A 23,173-nucleotide genomic window follows, 5' to 3' on the forward strand; every position below is an offset into this window, starting at 1 on the left:
GGGAAAGGTGGGATATAAATGAAACAAACAGACAAACAGAATTCCTAATGAATGATATGCTGTCAAATGGTATCTGCCTTTGATGGCATGTGTGCAGTTGATCTACCCTCTGAAAGCAACACTTCCCACTTCACTGGTACGCATTCAATGTTGTGGTTGTACAGAACAGTACAGTGTATTGTTGCTTAAGCACCACTCAAGGCATCTGCCTGTGACACTGAAAAAGTGTTGAGTATGTCTGTGAAATCTGGGAAGGCTGGCCATGTGCCCTATGCTGTGATTTTCTCTTTTATGACATATAATGATGCAGGGTCACAACATAAAAGAGCAGAAAGATCCTTGGCTTCTTTCCTTAACACTTTTCATGGCAATGAAGTGGACTCTAGTACAAAAAAGGTTTCTCTATAATAAATGTGTTCATTTTCAAAGTAGCAAAATTAGATTTTGGTGCAACAGATTAACACAACTATCCCTTTAAATAGCCAAGTACTAGTTTTATTTATAAAATTACTTATGAGTGGCCTTTTGGCTCCCAGGACAACGTGTATCAGGCTAAAATACCCACCATTAAGTGGCAAATTGCAGAAGAAGATGAAATGAAGAGATGATGATATAAACAAAAATCAATGGTCCTGATCATAATTCTCAAACAGCCATCATTGACAGCAGCAGCATCTGTGTGGATCATTATTCTTGAATCATCTTCTTGGTTGTAAGGAGCAACAGTGACTGACAATGGAAATGACTAGTTGTTATGTGTTGATCAAGAGCTTGTCACAGCTATGTTTCAAGATCATCCTTGCAAGAAAATTGTATAGTACCATCTTGTTTTAATCAGCTTGTAAGAAGTTGTGCTGGGCAGCCATGCTGAGAGGGGTCACTCTGTTTCACACCTCTGTCTTGTTCTCGCACACACTTCTCTTGAGGCTGTCTTTGATGCACATCCCACATGGCATCAAAAAGCACAGAGGAAAATTATAATGGAAGAATTTGTGGTCAAATGGTGCCTGAAGAGTATAATAAAATGAAAATATGGCACAAGATTATGCTTTGTTCAGTTATAAATCTGTTGGTAATAATAGAACCAACTCACACTTAAATAAAGTGGGAAAATTTCACTAAGTTGGAAAGAAGCTGTATGCCTTTGAGGGCAATATTGGGACAATATACTAAATACTAGTCTTCATAGTAGTCTGCTAATTATTGTTAAACACCTTAAATGCATAGATAACTAAATATCATTGATATTTGTATGTGAAAACATTTGTAGGTTGAGGTGCATATAGTGTTCAAATGATTTATTTGTATGTGTTTTAACAGTCTGTGGAGAAAAAATAAAGGCCCTGGTTTCAGGAGATTATGTCCGAAGATTCAGATAAGGACAAGCAGCACATAGAACAATTAACGAGTGATGATTACAATTCGGTTTGTTTATTCTTCAGTTTTATACATTCTTCTAACATATTTAATCTATTTCTATATCATTATTTATTTGTTTAAGAGAGTTTAGATTTCCATCACTGCAAGCATCAGATATAATCCTTGTACATTTAAATTGCAATTGCATAGGCAGGGCAACCCGTAAGAGTAATTGTTTCAATTATTCAGTAGATATTTTCTCTGCTGTATTCCCCATGTGCTACTGCTGCTACATTATACTTCCTTTATCCCTAGCAATTTAAAAATAAATATAGTCTGCAGAGATTGAATGTGGAAACTAAACTTGGTTAAGCTCTTGGTTAAGTGCCCCTGGAACTTACCACTGCTTGTTTGCAGAAGTGGGGTGAACATACGTTTTGCCACAGTCTATTAAGGAACATTTGTAATCATTCTGGCCCCAATTACCATCTCCTATCCAAACTTCCCAACAGACAACAGAGCATATTCTACCATGGATAATTAGCATATTTCCTTGTGCTCAGTCAGTCGAAATGTTAAAATCTATGCAGATTTCAGGGCAGGGGAGAATTACTTATACTATAGCACATTTTTCTGATTTACAAGTTAAGCATTTTTCTCTAGTTTGATCATAGTCTATCAATCCGTGCCGTACTCTTTGTTCAAAGTGCATTGGGACTTCCCTAACTTACCTGTCATGCTATTTAGCCTTTTTGATAACTTAAGATCTCTAAAAATGAGCCTGGTATTCTGATTTAAAAGTCTGTGATCTGTGTTTCCCTTTCATGATAGAGCCTCTCTTTTTTGTTTCATTTGCATTGCTGTAAAGCAAAGGTGCAGAACCTCAGGCTCAGGGGCCAAATTTGGCCCATCAGGGGTCTCAGTCCAGCCCTCTGGAGTTCCCTAGATTACCATGCCCCTGTCCCCTGCCCCCACCTATTGTTGAGTTATTTCCTGGCTTTTGTGAAGTTTTTTCCCATGCTAAAAGGTTGAAATTCCTTTCCTAAGACCACCAAGCAGGATATTGCACTATAAAAGTGGCATGGAAGGCAGGAGCCACACTACTGCATTATAGCAGTATTGAAGTGCACTGACAACTGTTGGGGCCCATTGACACAGACCATATACCACTTTCATACCGCTTTCATAGTGCTATAGCCTGCTCAGTGTGGCTCTTGCCTTTTTTATACTGCTTTCATACTGCTTTCATAGTGCAGTCTCCTGCTTAGTGTAGATTAGGCCCCAGTTACTGGCAGTAAGAGCTTGAAGCTAAAATATGCTGATATATTTGGGTAGTTTGACCTTTTACCACACCTCTTTTTCCTTTAGTCCCGCAGAGCACTGAAATGTGGCCCAGTGGATACACATTTTGGATAGCTTCTCCAAAATGGAATTCAGCCCTTGAGCAGTAAGAGGTTCTTCAACCCTGTAGTAAAAGGTTCTCTAAAAATTAAGAGTTTAGTTATCTATTTAAAACTATAATGGTCGCTGTTACTAAATGCACAATGCCCCATCTTAGATGTTATTGTCTGTTTTCAGTTTGCCAGAGACAAGAGTGGCCTTACTTTCCATTTTATTTTTATGCATTTTAGGATGAAGATCCCTTTAACCCATTTTTAACTGAAGACTTTGAGCAGTGTGCATTTTTCACAGGTCTGGTATTTTTATTCCTTGTCATACATTTGCAGCCAGTGTACTGGAACACAGCAAAGTTCTTGCATGCCTAGTGCCTCCTACTACACATCTGAATAAAACATGTTCAGTATCATACACGAGGATACCATGCCATCAAAAACCAGCAGTAGGACTCCTTTTCTGTGATGTTAATATACATATTATTGGAAATAAAACTTTTGCTCTTTCACCTGTATGGTGAAAGTGGCACTTGAAGAAAAAAAATCTATAGCTGGGGGTGTATGTACTTGTCTAAAGCCACCCTAAACAGACCGTAGATATTCATAGAAATGAAGAAATAATAACTCTAACAAAAAAGAAGAATCAAGCTTTTTGACAGCTAATTCCATTTCCTTCCTTACACAGCCTTGTTAATGGCTGCCCAGGCCAATTTATAAATTACTGTTCAGAAACTACGTTGGGCAGATAGATTACATGGTTTTCTTCAGTTGTATCTGACAAACTGACAGACTGATTTGAATTATATAACTACAGGACAAAAGAGATGAATGTCTTATTTCCCCCTTTATCTCATAGATTCTTTTTGTGATCAGCTTTTGCCACGGACCACACAGATTTTATTGGAATATAACTCAGGGAAATGGGTGCCAAGGCTTCGTGAACCACGAGATTTATATGGCCTGTCTCCTGCAGGACACCTGCACTTAGTACGCTGGCCCCATCAGTATGAAGTTATCAGAGAGAGAATTGAGCATATTGGTAAATAATATTAAATGTTTGTTCCGATGTGGCCCTTTTATTGGTAGGCAATATTTTACTAATAATTTCTATAGTAATGCACTTTGTAATCTTTGTGCCAACCAGTTAAAGGATTTACAATTGATTAATGAGCTTGCTTTGAATCAGTTAATATTCATTGATTAAATTTAAATAAATTTGAATAGGTGCTTTTAAAATATTGAAGGAAGTCTAGGTGCTTTTGAAATATTGAAAGAAGTTTGCCATGTTATTTTTGTAGCCAGGGAAAGGTCTGTAGCTCAGTGATAGAACACCATGGCTCAGTAGTAGAGCACCTGCTTTGCATGCAGAAAGTCTCCAGTTCAATCCCTGGCATCCCCTGATAGGGCGAGGAAAGAAGCCTTCCTGAAACCCTGGAGAGCCAATGCCAGTCAGTGTCAACAGTACTGAGTTAGATGGACCAATGGTCTGACTCAATATAAATCAGATTTCTATGTTGGTAGGTTGTTAAAAGGAAACGTCATCTCTACTATTAAGTAACATACCAGAAACTAAATAGTCTCAAACAAGCGTGTCCTTAACTTTCAGCACTTCTGATAAAAGTTGCTTCCTCCACCCCCATTTCACAAAGATAGGATTCCTGCGATGCACACTTGCATCAACAAATCCCAAAGATACATTCACGACGTCCTCTTCCTCCTAGGACGTCGTATGCCGCGTGTAGACAGAGGGGGGAGGATCTTGCATGTAGACAGCTCCTCCCCCTCTGTTGCGCTAGACCCAGTAGGTCTAGCCATGGCCTTTGTTCACTACAGGCTCCTTCATAGCTCCATCACACCAGGGGTTAACATGCTCCCTACCTCACTTCTCCGCCCATGTTTTCCTTCCTCAAGTTACTTTCTCTTTCAAAAGAGGAAGTACAGAACGAGCATGAGGCCCATTGAGTACACTGTTCTAATGGTGCTGCTTCTCCTGCACACAGCATGAGAGAGCAGGAATTCCGAGTTTAAAAAAACATCAGACTTAATGAGGGGTTTTTTTGTCACGCAAGGAAGGCCAGAAGGGGCGGAAGGGGTGCGGGAGGCAGACAATGTCATGTGAGGGACCTGATCAAACTCCGTGAGTGCCCAGTAACATGCTCGGTGGATGGAGCTTTCAGATGCAACCACTTAATATGTAATTGGAACCTTCCCCTCTGGCCAATGTTTCATAAAGCTCAATGAAACAGTAATATAAATACAAATATAAATGTCAAAACAACCAAGAAGTAGTCTGTCTGTACAGCTAGCAACCAGATTGCTGCTCATCTATAATCAATGTATGAAGATAATTAAGAATGTGTGCTACAAAATAAAACTAGCAGAAAGATAATAATCCTCTCACATGAAAAGATCATGGTTGTATTCAATGTTAGGGCTCATCTACACCAAGCAGGATATTCCACTATGAAAGCAGTATATAAAAGGCAGGAGCCACACCAAGCAGCATATAGCAGTATGAGAGCAGTATATAGTATGTCTCAATGGGCCCCAACAGAGGTCAGTGCACTTCAGTTCCACTATAAAGCAGTAGTGTGGCTCCTGCCTTTTATATACCACTTTCATCGTGGAATATCCTTCTTGGTGTAGATGAGCCCCTAGTCTAACTTATGTCCCATTCATTTCAAAGGGTCTAATCTAAGTAGAACTAACATTGTAGACAAGCCCATGTGTGCAATCCACCAGACCCTGCCTTCTGAGGTGAAGCTCCATTCATTTCAATGTGGATTTCAAATGGAATCCTAATTTAGCAAAAAGTATTGGCCTGGTTCTCTCTTGTTCCTCAGTCTGTGATCCTATGCTGACACCTTCTGGCAAGAGCATTCTTCTGCTACTTTAAAATAATTTCTGCAGGAAATGCTTGAAAAAGTTGGAGGTAGTCATAGAGCCTATGAACCCATCCTTACTTGTCACAGAGGAATAATTTATAGTTCTTACTTGAAATAATTTCTCCTTTAATATAAGAAGCCCCTTTTTAACTTCAGTGCCTCATGCAATATTCTTGCTAGCATATTCTGCTAAAGCAGAGAGCAGATAGATGTGTAACAATATACGCATAACAATATCAGCTGAGATTTGAAGGTGAACCTTGGTTTCTCAAGTGGTCACACACACACCAGTAGGTCTTTTTATAAGGGTATTTGTCCTGTCATTCCTTGTAAAACACCATGTAAATAAATAAATATGAGCACATAGGGGAGAATCACATGTAGCAAGAGCTATGTTCGGCATTTTTACCACAGCAGTGCCCATGGCCATAGAGAGAGATGCTGTTGTCCGGTTTATTTTTGTTAACTTCTGGGGTGTCCCTCTCTTGGGTCTCATTAGGAGTCTCTTGTTTGCGATCAATGGGATTTTAAAGGCAACATGTCTTACTGTTTTTCAAGTTATAATTTTTAAAGCTAAGGTCATGATCATTGGTGACGTGACATATATGAATATTTAAAATAATCAGATGTAAAGATTAATTTCTGTTCTCTTCTCTGTCCAACACCACCACCCCCCAGTGTGGATTCCTCCTACGCCAGAACCACTGTACAGTCCATCAGGTCTGGAGATTGAGCCACTCTGCCCAGACCCTGGAGAGGAGGCTGTGGTATATCTAGCAGATGGAGGTCTGAGCATATTTTTATTATAAAGTTCATACAACTTAAAAAGAAATTTATTTATTTATTTATTTATTTATTTATTACATTTTTATACTGCCCAATAGCCAAAGTTCTCTGAGCGGTTCACAGAAATTAAAACCATAATAAAACAACCAATAGGTTAAAAGCACAAGTACAAAATGCAGTATAAAATGCACAACCAGGATAAAACCACGCAGCAAAATTGATATAAGATTAAAATACAGAGTTAGAACAGTAAAATTTAAATTTAAGTTAAAATTAAGTGTTAAAATACTGAGAGAATAAAAAGGTCTTCAGCTGGCGACAAAAAGAATACAGTGTAGGCGCCAGGCGGACCTCTCTGGGGAGCTCATTCCACAACCGGGGTGCCACAGTGGAGAAAGCCCTCCTCCTAGTAGCCACCTGCCTCACTTCCTTTGGCAGGGGCTCATGGAGAAGGGCCCCTGTAGATGATCTTAAGGTCCGGGCAGGTACATATGGGAGGAGGCGTTCCTTCAAATAACCTGGCCCCAAACCGTTTAGGGCTTTGAATGTCAATACCAGCACTTTGAATTGGGCCCGAACCTGGACTGGCAGCCAATGAAGTTGTAAAAGGACTGGTGTAATGTGATCTCACTGGCCAGTCCCTGTTAGTAAACGGGCTGCCCTGTTTTGTACCAGCTAAAGCTTCCAGACCGTTTTCAAAGGCAGCCCCACGTATAACGCATTGCAGTAATCCAAACAAGAGGTTATCAGAGCATGGATAACTGTAGCTAGGCTATCTCTGTCCAGATAAGGGTGTAATCATATTTTTATTATTTTAGTCACGTTTTTATTATACAAAATGGTTTAAAATAGATCAAAAGAAGAAAAGAGCTAAAAACAATAATAAACTGTAAGGTGATTCAGTTTAACAAAGACCAAGACCTACAACATTAAGGGCTCCATCACACCAGTGATATTTCGCACACTCCCCATGCCTGGTATGCAGTTTTGCAGCCTGATACCCAGATGACCTCATCCACGTCCTACACACATTTCGGCTCTTATCCTCCCTGTTTCATTTCTTTTTGGAACACAGAAAGTCTGGATTATTTTCCCTCCCTGCAAAATAAATGCTCTCCTCCTTCCCGTGTATTTCTGTAGTTCCATTCTATGGACCATCCTGTTCTTTGTTGTGTGTGTGTGTGTGTGTGCCTAAGGGCGTTCTCTCTAACAAAAGAGGAAGGTGGAGCAGTTCTACATTCAACCGTGAAGGGGAAGGAAGAGAGGTCCCGTTGAACTCTAACGTTCTTATTCCTGAGTAGGCATTTTCACCTTAAAAGAAATCTGGAAAATGCACCCTCCTTGATTGCAGCACCCTCATTTTTAAAGATAAAGAGATCAAAATTGGCACAGTGATAGCTGTTAAGGAAGGCTTTAGCCACACCAAGTTTGAATCAGATTACGGCATCCCTTGATTTTAAGGGATTTTTAAAATGGAAATTAAACAAATGCTTACATCAGCATAAGTTTTAAAGCTAAAGAGATCAAAATTGGCACAGTGATAGCTCTTAAGGAGGGCTTTCAGCATGCCAAGTTTGAATCAGATGGGGTCATCCTTTGATTTTTTATGAATTTCTGAATTTCCCTCTTAAACCCTTTTCCTGGTAGTCCACAAGGGCGAAGGATCAATCTTCCATTCCTTTGATCATGTGAAGCAGTGCATCTTCAAGTTCATAAACTACAGATCTGCTGGTTTCCTTACTCAAAAGTAAATCCCATTGATTTCAGCATATTGCCAATAAGTTAAAAAAATCATTGAGATTTCAGCTTTCATTTTGCCAAGCAGCAGCACCAAAGAATTCATAAGTAATTTGCACCCTGTCACCTTAATAAAGGTTCAACCTTTTTGCACGGCCATCAGATATATTTAAAATCTACTCCAGTAGCTTGCCTTCGAAGTTTCACACATCCATAGTTTTGCACAAGACCACAGTAATGCTAACAGATAAATTAGCTTCCCAAGAGTTATATTGATGTCATGGAAATCAATAGAGCTTACTGATACTGTGATGACACTGATGTCCTGATCATGAACACACAGGCACTGCTAGATGGGGATGCTGTGCTTTTGCTTATTCCATTGCATCAGTGGAACCCAACTCTACTCAACAAGGAGCTAGCGGTTCTAAAAGGAACTCCAGAACTGAGCAGAAACTCCCTTGTTTCTGGATCACAACAGGTCAGCAGAGCTACCTTCTGCGAACTCTACTGACCTGTCCCATTCTGGATATGAGTATTTTTGCTTGTTTCGAGTTAGTTTTAGAACTGCTAGCTCCCCATTGCGCTAACGGTTGGTCCCGCTGTTGTGCAGGCAGTATAGGATACTGCCCATAACATGGACATTTGTTTTCAATGTACCTGTGGAGATTTTAACCATATGCATGAAGATTGGGTAACTCATCAGAAAACATAATTTAACACAATTCCTTGCAGTATGAACCTACCTGTACACTATCATCATCATCTGAGGCCCTCCTCCAAGGAAGGCTTGGAGAATGGCAACAAGGGAGAAGTCCATCATGGTGGTGGCTCACTAATTGTGGAACGTTCTTTCCAGTGAGGTTGGCCTGGCATCAACATTGCCAGCTTTTCTGCATCAGGTCAAGACTTTCCTTTACTCCTAGACATTTGACAGCATATGATAAGACTTTCAAATAGGTCCTGGGCTTTTTATTGTTGATTGTTGAAAAGTGTTTAGATGTTATATGTGAATGGTTCTATATTACATTTTTATATTGTATTGCTTCAGAAAGGAATATATGTAACAACTGTGTACAGTTTTCTTTTACAGAATGTTTTTCTAGCAAACAAACTGTCTAAACTGAGTTTCTAAACAAACTGAATAATACTTGTATATTTTGTTCCTTCCACTAGCTGATAAGGATTCCAGATTTATGTATTCCCGCATAGGGGGGAGCTTCCCTACAAAGCAGGTGCTTCCTCAGTCCTGGGATGACTGGGACAATACTTTGATTTTTGAAGCACGATTTGAAAGTGGGAATCTGCAAAAGGTGGTCAAAATGTAAGTTGCTCATCATTTTCCTTTTGATTTGCCAAAGCAGTTACTAGTTTCTGTCTGTGCTCTCTCTGGCATTAAAATCTAACTTGGTAGGCCTTGAATAATGGTTTAGAGAACTTGAAATGAGATGCAAGTACTTTTGTAAAGTTTGTATTGTATGCTTATTTGTATCCTACCCTTTCTCCAAGAGCTCATAAAGTTTCCAGACTGTCCCCCAGGTTCAGAAGGTCTTTTCCAAGGTGAAACTACATTAACTACCTCCAGATTATTCATTTTGATTGGGTACAAAGATTTAACATATTTGACTTTCACAGGTTCCTACATGAAGGTCATTTTTTTTCTTTCAGAGGAGATCCTGTTTGCAAGTGATTTAGTGCTTTTATAATTTTACAAATCCAATAGGGAGAAGATAAATGGTTGAGAAGAAATGTGGGTTCTGGCAGAGAAGACCTGAGGCCATTTTACTATAGGTATTATGAGTTCTTCTGCAACAATGTAGCAGTTGAGTAAGGAGTCAGTTCCTTTGGTTGTGGTTAACAGCCTGCCCAGTTTTATGCTTAGTAAGCCAGGAAGAGACAAATAGCTTGGTCCACGTGTCAGAAAAACTCACTGCTCTCTTTTCACTTCCTATTAACTATGGCTGGCCTAAATGTTGCTCCTGTACACTAAAATGGCCAAAAGAGATGGATATGCCTTTTCTCCATGCCTTCACCAAGAGATTGCCTTAACTGCTCTTGCGCAAGGGCAGGTGCAAATGTATATACCTACCATACTTAGCATCCTGGAGGTAGGCTGAGCTATCAATTGAAGAACTGAGTATATAACTTACTCTGAACTTATAATGTGATGATGGGTTGGATTCACAACAGTAGTTCAAAGGTACTCTTTGTGTGCTCTGTGCCACAACTGGGATCTTGGTGTTCAATCTCGTGAGTGGATACATTTGCACAATGAATGATAAGACTGGGCAAAAAGATTTTTTTTAAAAAAATTAAAATCCATCAACAGCTGCTCCTACTGGGCAAATGATTGATTTTCAGAAGAAAACTACATCAAATCAAATAGATTAATTAAGGCAGAGGTAGGCAACCTGGTGCACTCCAGATCTTTTGGACTACAACTCCGATAATCCACGCCCTTTGGCTTGGCTGGCTGGAGTGATGGGAACTGTAAACCAAAACATCTGGAGGACATTCGGTTATTTCTCGGTTGGACTACTGCAACCTTCTTCTCACTGGCCTTCCTTCTTCTCACATCAGTTCGTTGGTTTCTGTTCACCACTCTGCTGCTAAGATCATCTTCTTGGCTCGCCGCTCTGACCATGTTACTCCACTTCTGAAATCTCTTCATTGGCTTCCAATTCACTCCAGAATCCAATATAAACTTCTCCTGTTGACCTACAAAGCTTTTCACTGTCTAGCTCCTTCCTATCTTTCCTTTCTCATCTCACACTATTGCCCCACTTGTGCTCTTCGCTCCTCTAATGCCATGTTTCTCACCTGCCCAAGGGTCTCTACTTCCCTTGCTCGGCTTCGTCCATTTTCTTCTGCTGCCCCTTACTCCTGGAACGCTCTTCTAGAACATTTGAGAACTACAAGTTCAATCGCAGCTTTTAAAGCTCAGCTAAAAACTTTTCTTTTTTCTAAAGCTTTTAAAACTTGATTTTGTTCTGACTTTTATACTGTTAGTTTTACTCTACCCTGTGCCTGTTTGGTGCATTCTCTTCCCCTTCTTATTGTTTTATTATGATTTTATTAGAATGTAAGCCTATGCGGCAGGGTTTTGCTATTTTATTGTTTTACTCTGTACAGCACCATGTACATTGATGGTGCTATATAAATAAATAAATAAATAAATAATAATAATAATTCGGTTGCCTGCTCTTGTCATAGGGTATATGTACTTGTAGATCTCAATAGTTCATGTTTCTGTTTTAACATAATGTAGGTTTTATTTCCCTGTTCCAAGCACAGCATCAGTGTTGGGCATTGTCTGTTTCAGATTGGCACAAATGACCAAGTATTAGCCTAAGAAAATTTTGGAAACAATAGTTGTAGATAGACATTCACTCTTGTGACGAAGGTATAATCTAGTATATTTATTTACTCATATATCCCGCCTTTTCTCTAGTGAGCTCAAGGCAGTGTACAGGGTTCTCCCCCTCCCCATTTCATCCTCACAATGACCCTGTGAAGTGAGATTTGGGCTGAGAGATAGTGACTGCCCCAAGATCACACAGTGAGCATCATAGCAGACTGGGGATTTGAACTTAGGTCTCTCCAGTCTCAGACAGATGAGAATATGGTGTAAGCTCACCATAAAGATTGTATGCTCTACTTTTAAAATGCAAATATGTCAATAAACAACTTCCACAAAAGTTGGTATATATGAAAAACTAGCAACAGAGTCTACAGACCAAAATCTCCAAAGGAAATCAGACTTTAAGAAAAGATTTGAAATGAGGGGCATAAAAGAAAATTTGAAAATGTCAAACATATATTATGTTATATGCTTGTATCTGAATGTCCTACCACAAAATTTATATTTAAAATCTTTTTCTCCTTTTCCCATGTCAGTAGTGATTTTGAATACCAGCTGACACTACGCACTGATCTCTACACAAATAAGCATACCCAGTGGTACTATTTTCAGGTCACCAACACTCAAGCTGGAACTCCCTACCGTTTCACCATTGTCAACTTCACCAAGCCAACAAGCTTGTACAATCGTGGTATGCGTCCCTTGCTGTATTCAGAAGCAGAAGCAAAGATCCACAAGGTGGGATGGCAAAGGACAGGAGATGAAATCAAGTATTACAAAAACAATCTCAGCCAAGATGGGCGCCAGTATTTTTCCCTGACGTGGACATTCCAGTTCCCACATGACAGGGACACCTGCTATTTTGCCCACTGCTATCCTTACACTTACAGCAACCTGCAAGTCTACCTGTCAGCCATTGCCAGAGACCCAAAGCGGTCTAAGTTCTGCAAGATCCGCATCTTGTGCCATTCTCTGGCTGGGAACATAGTCTATGTTTTAACCATTACCAATCCCTTGCAAGATTTCAAGGAGGAAAAACGCAAGGCAGCGGTAATTTTGACTGCCAGGGTGCACCCAGGTGAAACAAATAGTTCCTGGATGATGAAGGGCTTTCTGGATTACATTCTGGGGGATTCAAATAATGCCCAGCTGCTCCGAGACACTTTCGTTTTTAAGGTGGTGCCAATGTTGAATCCAGATGGTGTGATTGTGGGCAATTATCGCTGCTCTTTAGCAGGCAGGGACTTGAACCGTAATTATAAATCTGATCTCAAGGAATCCTTCCCTTCCATCTGGTACACCCGCACCATGATCAAAAGGTAAAAAGGTAACGCCATCGCTCCTCTCTGTTTAGTATAGTCAATCTTTGTTCATTATTAGCTCATTGTTAATTGATACATCACCAGTATTCAGCCTGTTCTATTGCATTTATTTTTAGTTCAGAGTATATTGAATTTTCAGTACATCTAAATTTTGTTTTTAATATTGTCATGCTTTCTAATTGATATGTGGAATAGGAAGACGAACCCCTGGAAGAGGAAAAGGAAGAAATGCGTTAACACATAGCAACAAAGGGGATGTTTCTTCAACGAGGTTCTTTTCCCATCTAGTAACTGTGTTTTTTTATATGATGTCCCAGCTGCCATATAATAGTTTGATTTTTTTAAAAAAAATACTTCTTTCAAATGTCAGCTGCAAAGAATAGAGCATTTTTATCCCATACATGCAGCATCTGTCAAAGGGTAATGAATCATAGAATCATAGCCTCATAGAATAGCAGAGTTGGAAGGGGCCTACAAGGCCATCGAGTCCAACCCCCTGCTCAATGCAGGAATCCACCCTAAAGCATCCCTGACAGATGGTTGTCCAGCTGCCTCTTGAAGGCCTCTAGTGTGGAAGAGCCCACAACCTCCCTAGGTAACTGATTCCATTGTCATACTGCTCTAACAGTCAGGAAGTTTTTCCTGATGTCCAGCTGGAATCTGGCTTCCTTGAACTTGAGCCCATTATTCCGTGTCCTCTGGGAGGATCGAGAAGAGATCCTGGCCCTCCTCTGTGTGACAACCTTTTAAGTATTTGAAGAGTGCTATCATGTCTCCCCTCAATCTTCTCTTCTCCAGGTTAAACATGCCCAGTTCTTTGGGGCCATAGCTAGACCTAAGGTTTATCCCTGGATCGTCCAGGGGTCAAACCTGTTCATCTAGGTGACACACAGGGGATCCAGTGCTCAGGCAGGGGTGAACCCTGGATGATCCCAGGATAAACCTTAGGTCTAGCTGTGGCCTCAATCTCTCTTCACAGGGCTTTGTTTCCAGACCCTGATCACCTGCTTGCCCTCCTCTGAACACGCTCCAGCTTGTCTGCTTCCTTCTTGAATTGTGGAGCCCAGAACTGGACACAATACTCTAGATGAGGCCTAACCAGGGCCGAATAGTGAGGAACCAGTACCTCACGTGATTTGAAAGCTATACTTCTATTAATGCAGCCCAAAATAGCATTGGCCTTTCTTGCAGCCATATCACACTGTTGGCTCATATTCAGCTTGCGATCTACAACAATTCCAAGATCTTTCTCATTTGTAGTATTGCTGAGCCAAGTATCCCCCATCTTGTAACTGTGCATTTGGTTTCTATTTCCTAAATGTAGAACTTGGCATTTATCCCTATTAAATTTCATCCTGTTGTTTTCAGCCCAGCACTTCAGCCTATCAAGATCTCTTTGAAGTTTGTTTCTGTCTTCCAGGGTATTACCTATCCCACCCAATTTTGTGTTATCTGCAAATCTGATAAGCGTTCCCTGCACCTCCTCGTCCAAATCATTAATAAAAATGTTGAAGAGCACTGGGCCCAGGACTGATCCCTGCGGTACCCCACTCGTTGCCTCTCCCCAGTTTGAGAAGGTTCCATTGATAAGCACTCCTTGAGTCCGATTCTGTAGCCAACTGTGAATCCACCTAATAGTTGTTCCATCTAGCCCACTTTTAGCTAGTTTGTTGCATTTAGTGGGAAAAGCTCCTGTTCTGACAGATAACCTAGTGAAGGTTGTACTATTGGTAAATATGCTACTAAGTAATGGGGCTCTGAAAATCTAGAGCATCGTCAGACGAGTGTTTTATTGCATACTCGTTACTGGGCACTCATCGATTTTCGTTGCTCCTATTCATGACATCGTTCACCCCCCGTGTTTCTCCTGCCCCTTCTAGCCTTCTTCCCGCAACAAAAAAAAGGACCCCGGTAAGTCCAACTTATTTTTAGAGATAGAACTTGCTGCTATCTCCTGCTGTGTGCAGAAGCAGCAGCGCAATAGAAACCGCCCACTGAGTGGGCCACGTGCACATTGTTTACTTCCTCTTTCCTCTCTCTGAGAAAGGAAGTATTGAGCAACAAAAGCGAGAGTGGAGAAGCGACGGTAGGGAAGCGTGATTCCCCCCCCCCCCCCCCGTTGATGGAGCTCCTAGAATACCTTTGAAGGGATTTCCTACAGTTACTACCTTAGCCCAAAAATCCAGATTGAGGGGTCTGCATTGCAGTAACCAAAGCTGCTCATATTTAATTTTCTCCCTTGTTACAGAATAATGGAAGAGCGCAATGTTCTCTTGTATTGTGACCTTCATGGTCATAGCAGGAAAGAGAATGCCTTCATGTATGGCTGTGAAAAAAAGGAGCAGCATGAAGAAGGCTCATGTTTAAACCAGCGCATTTTCCCTTTTATTATGAGCAAAAATTGTCCGGATAAAGTAAGCCAATGTTTAATTTTAATTATTATTAGAAAAATTGCGAAATCATTTGCCAATTTCCGCAGCTGTTATAATGATCTAAAAATCATAATGAATCAGTCCTTAGAGTTAGTAAATATTTAAAAATACACATTAGCTACAGGTGATTACTGTTAAAACATACTAGGAACTCCTTTAGAGAGCTCTTTTAAGAGCATGCATAGGCTTTTGCATGTACAATACAGTTTTTAACTCATTTAAAAAAGCAGCCCTTACAGCTTTGCATCACTCTCAAGTTCCAAAAGTAGTTTATTGTGGGAGGATAAAGGTTAATTGTTGCCATTGCATATGCTAAATTCGCTGTTCTCTGGATTTCAGCTAAATATATTTCCGTGGTGCAAGAGGCTGCTTCTATAATTTGTTTGCTATAGTGCCCCAAGTATCATATTAATGATTTTTAAATATATATGTGTGTGTGATTGAGTCTTCATTTAAATATCTAAATTGCAAAATCGTACTTTTAAAACAGTTGCACCTCGTGGTGTCTTTCTGTACCAGTCTATGATTACAACCTCTGTTCATATTATTGTTTATGCATCACAATCAACTGATTCTTTCCACATTCTGTAGTGTAAGCAGCATAATTTGGGAAGAATGTCCTTGCATTATATTGCAACAGCAACTTTCATGAACAGCTTAATTTGAAAATGTACATCCTTAGTTACGAATATTTGCTGCAAAAGTATGGCTTGAGTTTCCCTCTCCCATGTTACACTGCCCATACAAGTAACATGAACATTTCAATACATTGATAATAATCTGATAGTAGCATATAGGTTCTTATTGTTATTTAGTACCGTGAATATACATAACTCTCTAGTGAGATAAAAAGACAAATTCCTGCTCCAAAGAGTTTACAATCCAGATTTTGACAGAAGGGGAGACAATGGAAGAAGGAGAGGATTAAAATGAGCAAGTGCAGTTACATGTATTAGGGTTTAAATTAAGTTATGTAACTCTGTTAGATATTGCAATGTGTGATTTGGGTATAGCACACAGGCCTAATCTACACCAAGCAGGATATTGCACTATGAAAGTGGTATGAAAGCGGTATATAAAAGGCAGGAGCCACATCAAGCAGGATATAGCGCTATGAAAGCAGTATATGGTATGTGTCAATGGGCCCCAACTATTATCATGCACTTCAATACTGCAATGAAGCAGTAGTTTGGCTCCTGCCTTTTATTTATTTATTTATTTATTTATTTATTTATTTATTTACATTTATATACCTCCCCACAGCCGAAGCTCTCAGGGCGGTTTACAACAATTAAAAATAGTAAACATTAAAAGTATACAAAAATTTAAAAAACATAAAAACAGTATAAAAACAACAGTATCCATTTAAAAACAACAATTCTGGGGTCCATTAAAAACAAACTTAACGCTAAATGCTGTTAAAATGCCTGGGAGAAGAGAAAAGTCTTGACCTGGCGCCGAAAAGATAACAACGTTACAACACCGCTTTCATAGTGCAATATTGTGCTTGATGTAGATCTGGCCATCGTCTTCCTATACCAGGTACAGCTCTGTGAATTTGTTTTGTTTGCTGTCAGGTATAGACAACATAAATAGACAACTTTTCTTCTTTTTTTACTATTAATGGTAAATATTTACATCTTAATTTTTTGGAGTTAGAGCAGGTATATTTTATTTATTTATGGGTATAACAAGGTGATTTTAGCTTTCGCCATCTTAAAAGCTGTAAAAAGAAGTAACATTTTAATTCTCCTCCTGAAGTTGTCATATCATGTATTTCCCTTCCCCCCCCCCCCGCCACACACACACACACATCACCAACAACCAATGATGTAGACTGAGAAAGAAAAAATGCATGACGTGACATGACAATATCACATCATGGATAAGTGAAACTATACATTATGGGGGGAATGTGCCATTGGGAGGCCCTTTTCCACTGCAGGCCCATGTCTCCTCTAATGTGTAGTTTGGCTCTTAAGTAGGAAAGTGTATTACTCATTGCCAAAGGCCATAACTAATTCCAGTTCTCTCTCTCTAAGTTCTCATTCCCAGACTGCAGTTTCAAGATACAGAAAGGCAAAGAAGGAACAGGTCGAATAGTGATGTGGAAGATGGGCATCAGCAATAGCTACACCTTGGAAGTTACTTTCTGTGGGTCTAGATTGGGTAAGCACATAAGCACACTATGTTTAATAGGTAGGGATGTTATAGATGCATATTAGAATTGCATTTAGCCAAAGAAATAATGGTTTTCATTACCAACTGTTAAAGAGAGCAAAGCACTACAGACGTATGTAATGTTTACTAATGGCCTTAAGATCATGGTGTTTTATTTAGTACTTGAGAGCCAGATAAGCAACTGTGTTTACACAGGCTTATCTATGCTACAAACTGATTTAATAGCCATTTCCTCTTCCTTAGGAATTGTAATTATGCAAGTGGGGGGAGAGATCACTAACAGAGAATTTCCAGCACTGCACGACTCCCAGAATGCTGTGAGAGGAGCCATGATAGTTAAACTGATATAAAACTATTATTTATAGTATATCCAAGGCCTTTAATCTGAAACGGGTGCAGTCTTTCCAGTCAGCACAATTTGGAAATATAGAGTGAAAAAGCCCTTTGCTTACATGCTTTGTGAAAGCAAGTTCTAGATGTCTGAGAGAAGCCAGAACAAGGATTTAGAAGACATATAGAATATTTTGCAAGCAAAGAAGTTTTGTATTATACGTTTGTGAAACAGCAGTTAAAGTTCCGTTTTCCTAGCCCCATTACAGTAGATAAAATTATTGCTGGTGCTGTGTAGGGCAGTTATTTATTAACCAATGAGGCTTCCCCTTCATGTTCCAGGCAATGGACATGGTACCCACTTCAGTACTAAGGATTTGGAGTCCATAGGATACCGTTTATGTGATTCACTGTTGGACTTCTGTAGTGAAAAGAAGAGTAAGGTAAATACTGCTTTCATATAGAACTCTGCGGCAATAACGCTGCAGGGTTTATTACCGCTTAGAATTAGTGAGGCTCTGAAATTCATTGATAACTAAGTGTGTGATCTCTCCTAGTATAATGAATGCCTGAAGGAACTGGAAGAAATGGCGAAACAAGATGACCCAAGTGCCTCTGTCAATGACACAGTAGACAGAGATTCCAGGTAAATGGAACCGTTCGTATATGGTGATATTTCTAGCCCATAACTAAGTGGGGAAATCAGCAGCAGTATCATATTTCAAGATGAGTTACCTGAACATATAATTGATTTATTGTGCAGATGAATCTTCGTTAACATTTTGCAATCCACAACCTTGTACATGAAAGCAACAAAATTATTTTCTTTTGCAGTTCTGATAGCTCGGATGCTAATGAGCTTGCAGTTAAACTAGAAATCCAGGTATGATATAAACTTCCATCAGGGGATTTAACTTCTTTAGTAATTAATTTTCTTGAAATGCATTTTTTCAGCATGTAAAAAAGGGATATACAAAACAGTGTATTGACAGAGAGCAGTGGCTGCAATACAGCAAAGTAATATGGTCTCCCCTGCCATCAATGTATTTATAGTCAAATGCCAGACTCTTTGGTACAGATTTATGGAGATCTAGGGAGACTACAGGACTTGAGTAGTTTGAACCGTGTACACCCACTGTTTTGCTTAGGATAAAACTTAAAGGATCCTCAGTGACTTCAGGCACTCACACTTCAGTTATAAACTACTGGTTTAAGAGCTCCCAAAACTCTGCTGTGCATTGTAGAACAATGTGAGGAACCTAATACTTTAAAAAGAAAAGAAAAAAGATTATTGGTTAACACCAATTAAATAAATTGACACTGATGGGTATTTTTTGATCGGGTAGAATTGACTCTGATTCAATGAGTCAAGGAGACACAAGGTTGCTACATTCTTACCATTTGAGGTCTCCTGCACTTTCAAGATTGCACATGAAGGAAAATTCTCATTCCTCTGTCATGGGAGTAGCCACACACACCTGGTTACATTCTTCCTTTTGTACAATTCTTAAAGGTATGGGGCTTTCCAGGTCTGAATCTTGAGAAAGCTGTGAGACCTAAGAAGGCCCATTAGTGGAATGCAGCCCTCTGCATAGCCTCTTGGGCCTTATGCTACAGAGAAAAGAAGGTGAATCAAAGCCTGGGCCAGATTAGTTCAGGCAGGCGCCTTCAACAGGTCACAACAGACCAACATGGCACCACGCTCTGCTCTACCTCCCTCTCTATACAACAACAACAGTTCTGTCTTCTAAGAGCCCCAGCTCTCACTGCCATTGAGGGAGGTGGGGTGAGGCAGGAAATGACCGTGACTGGGCATGGGCCTTGCCTTTTTCTCCCAGGGCATCTAACATCCACTTCTTGTAGATTGCTGACAGATTAGTAGAGCAAAGTTGGTAGGGCTGAACTCTGCATACCCACAAATCAAACACCGAGAAAATTCACTCTGGATTTTCAAAGGGGGAAATGTCCTACGAGTCCCCTCACTCCCCATCCATGACTTGTAGTGCAACTTAGCCCATGCCCTGACATCATTACCCTGTGTATTTCCGACCCCAGCCACAGTAGCCGCCAATGATGTAGATGAAAACGGGGGAAATGGCACACTGTCAGGAACAAGGGACATGTCAAATTACATGCTCTCGAGGACTGTCGGTTTTGGCAGCAGCCCCCATGTTTCTTGTAACATGTAGTTTTGCACTTAAATCCTTTTGCGTGTCTGAGACCTAGATTAGTAAAAATGCTGAAAGCAAACCTTAAAGTGTAAATATCTCAAATGCTATGAAATCCAGCTATATGTTTTTATTTGTTTTGGTTTTTGCTTGCTAGGCAAAACCAAGAAAGAAGTATCTGAAAACAAAGAAGGAAAGGAGTTTTTTTCTGGAATCATCAGGAAGAAGATTTTCTAAACATCCACATGAACCAATGGTAAATTATATTTTATCTGCATTATATATTTACTATGTTGATTAGTATTTCTACATTATATATATTACTGGCAGGAAACTGAAAGACTAAACAATAGGTGGTTTCCTTCGGAAAAGTTTATAACATTGATTCAGGATATATTGTTAGCCCGGTAAATGTACCATTGCCATTTGGTCTCTTTTAGGGTCTGTTTCTTTGTTACGTTGCCTCCTATGTACCATGAAACAAGGTGTGGGCTTGAGTCTTTCTCCTATTCTGCTCATCACAAATGAAGTTACAGGCCGTTGCTAGACAAGGTGTTAGTGCGGTGTGAGGCCCGGTCTCCCTCCTGTGCATCCAGATGATGCACAGGGGATTCTGGAGTCAGGCCAGGCTAAGTCCTTGCTTGAACCAAGATAAGCGGATTCGCTTATGGCCCGGCTTTTCTGCAGCCCCGGCCTAAGGCCGGGGCTGCAGAAGGTCTAGCAAAGTCCGTGGCTTTTCCTGGCTGCTTGAGTAGCCGGGAGAAGCCACGGACTGGGCACAGCACTCCATAGGAGCGCTGTGCCCATCGGGCTGGGGGGGTGACCATGGACGGGGGGACGCGGAGGGGGCATTGGACATGACGAGCGGACAGGGGACGGGCATGACGAGCGGGCAGGGGCGGGCATGACGAGCGTGGACGGGACAGGCATGACTAGTGGGGACGGGGGACGGGCATGACGAGCGAGCAGGGGGCGGGCATGACAAGTGGGGACAGGGGATGGGCATGACGAGTGGGGACGGGGGACGGGCATGATGAGTGGGCAGGGGGCGGGCATGACGAGTGGGGACGGGATGGGCATGACTAGCGGGGACAGGGGACAGGCATGACGAGCAGGCAGGGGGCGGACATGACAAGCAGGGACGGGCATGACGAGCGGGGATGGGGGACGGGCATGACGAGCGGGGACGGGGGATGGGCATGACGAGCGGGCATGGCGAGCAGGGGTGGGCATGGCGGACGGGGGGAAGAAGGACGGGGACAGGCCTGGCAGACAGGGACAGGGCCTGGTGGACGGGGGGAGGACGGGCGAGCGAGTGGGCAGGGGGGGCATCAGGCATTGTGGGGGGGAATCAGGGGGAGCGGGGGACCCTTTATTTTTTTAAAAAAAAAACCTACCATTTTCAGCGGTGCGCGCCTGCGCACATGGCCCTTTAAGCGGGAAAAAAAATGCTGGACGCGATGGGGCTTTCCCTTGCCCTGTCGCGTGTTACGTCTGGAAAAGGGCGATGGCACGCGCTAGCTGTAGCGTGCTGTCGCCCCTCCTCCCAGACGGATTATGTGGTAGGTCTAGCAAGGCCCACAGACTGAAACAGGGAAGACCTGTGTTTATTTGAATAGGGTATTTCCCTGACCTTGTAGAAATTATAAAGATTGTATATCTGTATAAATGTAGTAATTCCTCTCTTTCTGTTTAGAATGAAGCCAAAAAAACAGAAGACTCTTCTCCCAGAATTTCTAAGAGCCAAGAACAAATAATTAAAAATGTAAGAATTTTCAATGTATTCTTGCTTGTAGAAATCTTTAATTTCTGACATGATCAGAATTGGATTCCACAGAAAAATAGCACAATAGTCCCCTCACAGCAGACATTGTTCAGCCAAATCTATTCATACAAATTCAATGTGTATCCCTAGCCATGTATACCATATGAGCCAGTGTGGTTTAGTGGCTTAATTGTTGGGCTGGGAGTCGGGAGATCCGGGTTCTAGTCCCCATTTGGCCATGGAAACCCACTGGATGACTTTGGGCCAGCCACAGAACCCACCTCACTTTGGGCCAGCCCAACCCACCTCACAGGGTTGTTGTTGTTGTGAGGATAAAACAGAGAGGTGGAGGATTATGTACGCTGCCTTGGGTTCTTTGGAGGAAAAAAGGTGGGATATAAATGCAGTAAATAAAATGAATAACAATATACTCCAAACTTACTTTCTATGAAGATTTCTTTAAATGGTTTTAATTGCTCCCCCCACCCACCCCAGTACTCAGACCAGTGGAAAGTTAATTAGATAAGTTAATTAACAAGGGGAAAGTTATTTGCAACACTGCTAACTATTACCTCTTCCTAGTTATAGGTATAAAAGGTAGTCACTCCAATTTAGCAAAGAGGTGTGGGTGTGGGTGTGGGTGTGGGTGTGGGTGTGGGTGTGCGCGCACCCACCCACTGAAGATGCAGATACACATTTGGCTCCACAATTGCATCACAGATCTCACTGGATGCCATTGAACTGACTTGGATGGTTTAATTTGTTTTTAGCTGTGTATATTTACTGTTTTATACTGTGTGCTTTTATCTGTACGCCGCCCTGAGATCTTATTGATATAGGGCGGGATATAAATGTTTTAAATACATAAATGAATTATAATGCAGTGGGGCCTCCAGTTGTTCATAAGTGGATCTGAATAAGGGACTGGTAAACTTTTAGAATTAACCGTTGTATGTCATACATGAAGTATTATTTTAACCTCCTGCTATCAAGGTGCAGTTTTAGTTCTGCCTATGAATACGTGTGACACCTTTCTCTTTCTTCACAGACCCAGGTTTTTCAGAAATTAAAATTGATGGAGCTGCAAAACATGCAAAAAGAAAAGTTTGAAGCCGCCAAGCAGAATGTAGAGTCTTTCCCCAGAACCCCCAATGCTAAAAAGGTTTGGATGTCTCATTAATAGAATAAATTTTGAAACATAAATCTGAGAACGCTGTCAGTGTCATCTTCTTTTTTAGATATTGATTCATGTTAGTAGCAAACATGAGCAGAGTTTAACTTTGACATTTGGAAAAACTAAATTGATACAGTGCACTGTTGTTAAAGGATATCTGATTATGTAACTTGCTATTTAAAAGCAATCTGTGTTTTGCCATTTTTTAAAAATTACTGTAATAGAACAGCATTTGTGGAACTAATTCTAGTTAAAATGTGTATTTTAACTCCTCTTATT

General features: G+C 40.8%; 1 protein-coding gene across 1 annotated transcript; it reads left to right on the forward strand.

Moving 5' to 3' along the window:
- The first annotated feature begins 1,359 nt into the window (after nt 1-1,359).
- AGBL3 (AGBL carboxypeptidase 3) lies at nt 1,360-22,900 on the forward strand. The gene is made up of 13 exons (XM_063134982.1): nt 1,360-1,425; nt 2,991-3,051; nt 3,610-3,792; nt 6,317-6,424; nt 9,338-9,485; nt 12,059-12,841; nt 15,093-15,258; nt 17,319-17,445; nt 18,130-18,230; nt 18,345-18,433; nt 18,622-18,670; nt 20,113-20,211; nt 22,769-22,900. Exons 1-13 carry the CDS (start codon nt 1,360-1,362, stop codon nt 22,898-22,900), a joined length of 2,112 nt encoding a protein of 703 aa, XP_062991052.1.
- Nucleotides 22,901-23,173: the final 273 nt, after the last annotated feature.

This window comes from Elgaria multicarinata, chromosome 9 (assembly GCF_023053635.1).
Source record: "Elgaria multicarinata webbii isolate HBS135686 ecotype San Diego chromosome 9, rElgMul1.1.pri, whole genome shotgun sequence".
Lineage (NCBI taxonomy): Eukaryota > Metazoa > Chordata > Lepidosauria > Squamata > Anguidae > Elgaria > Elgaria multicarinata.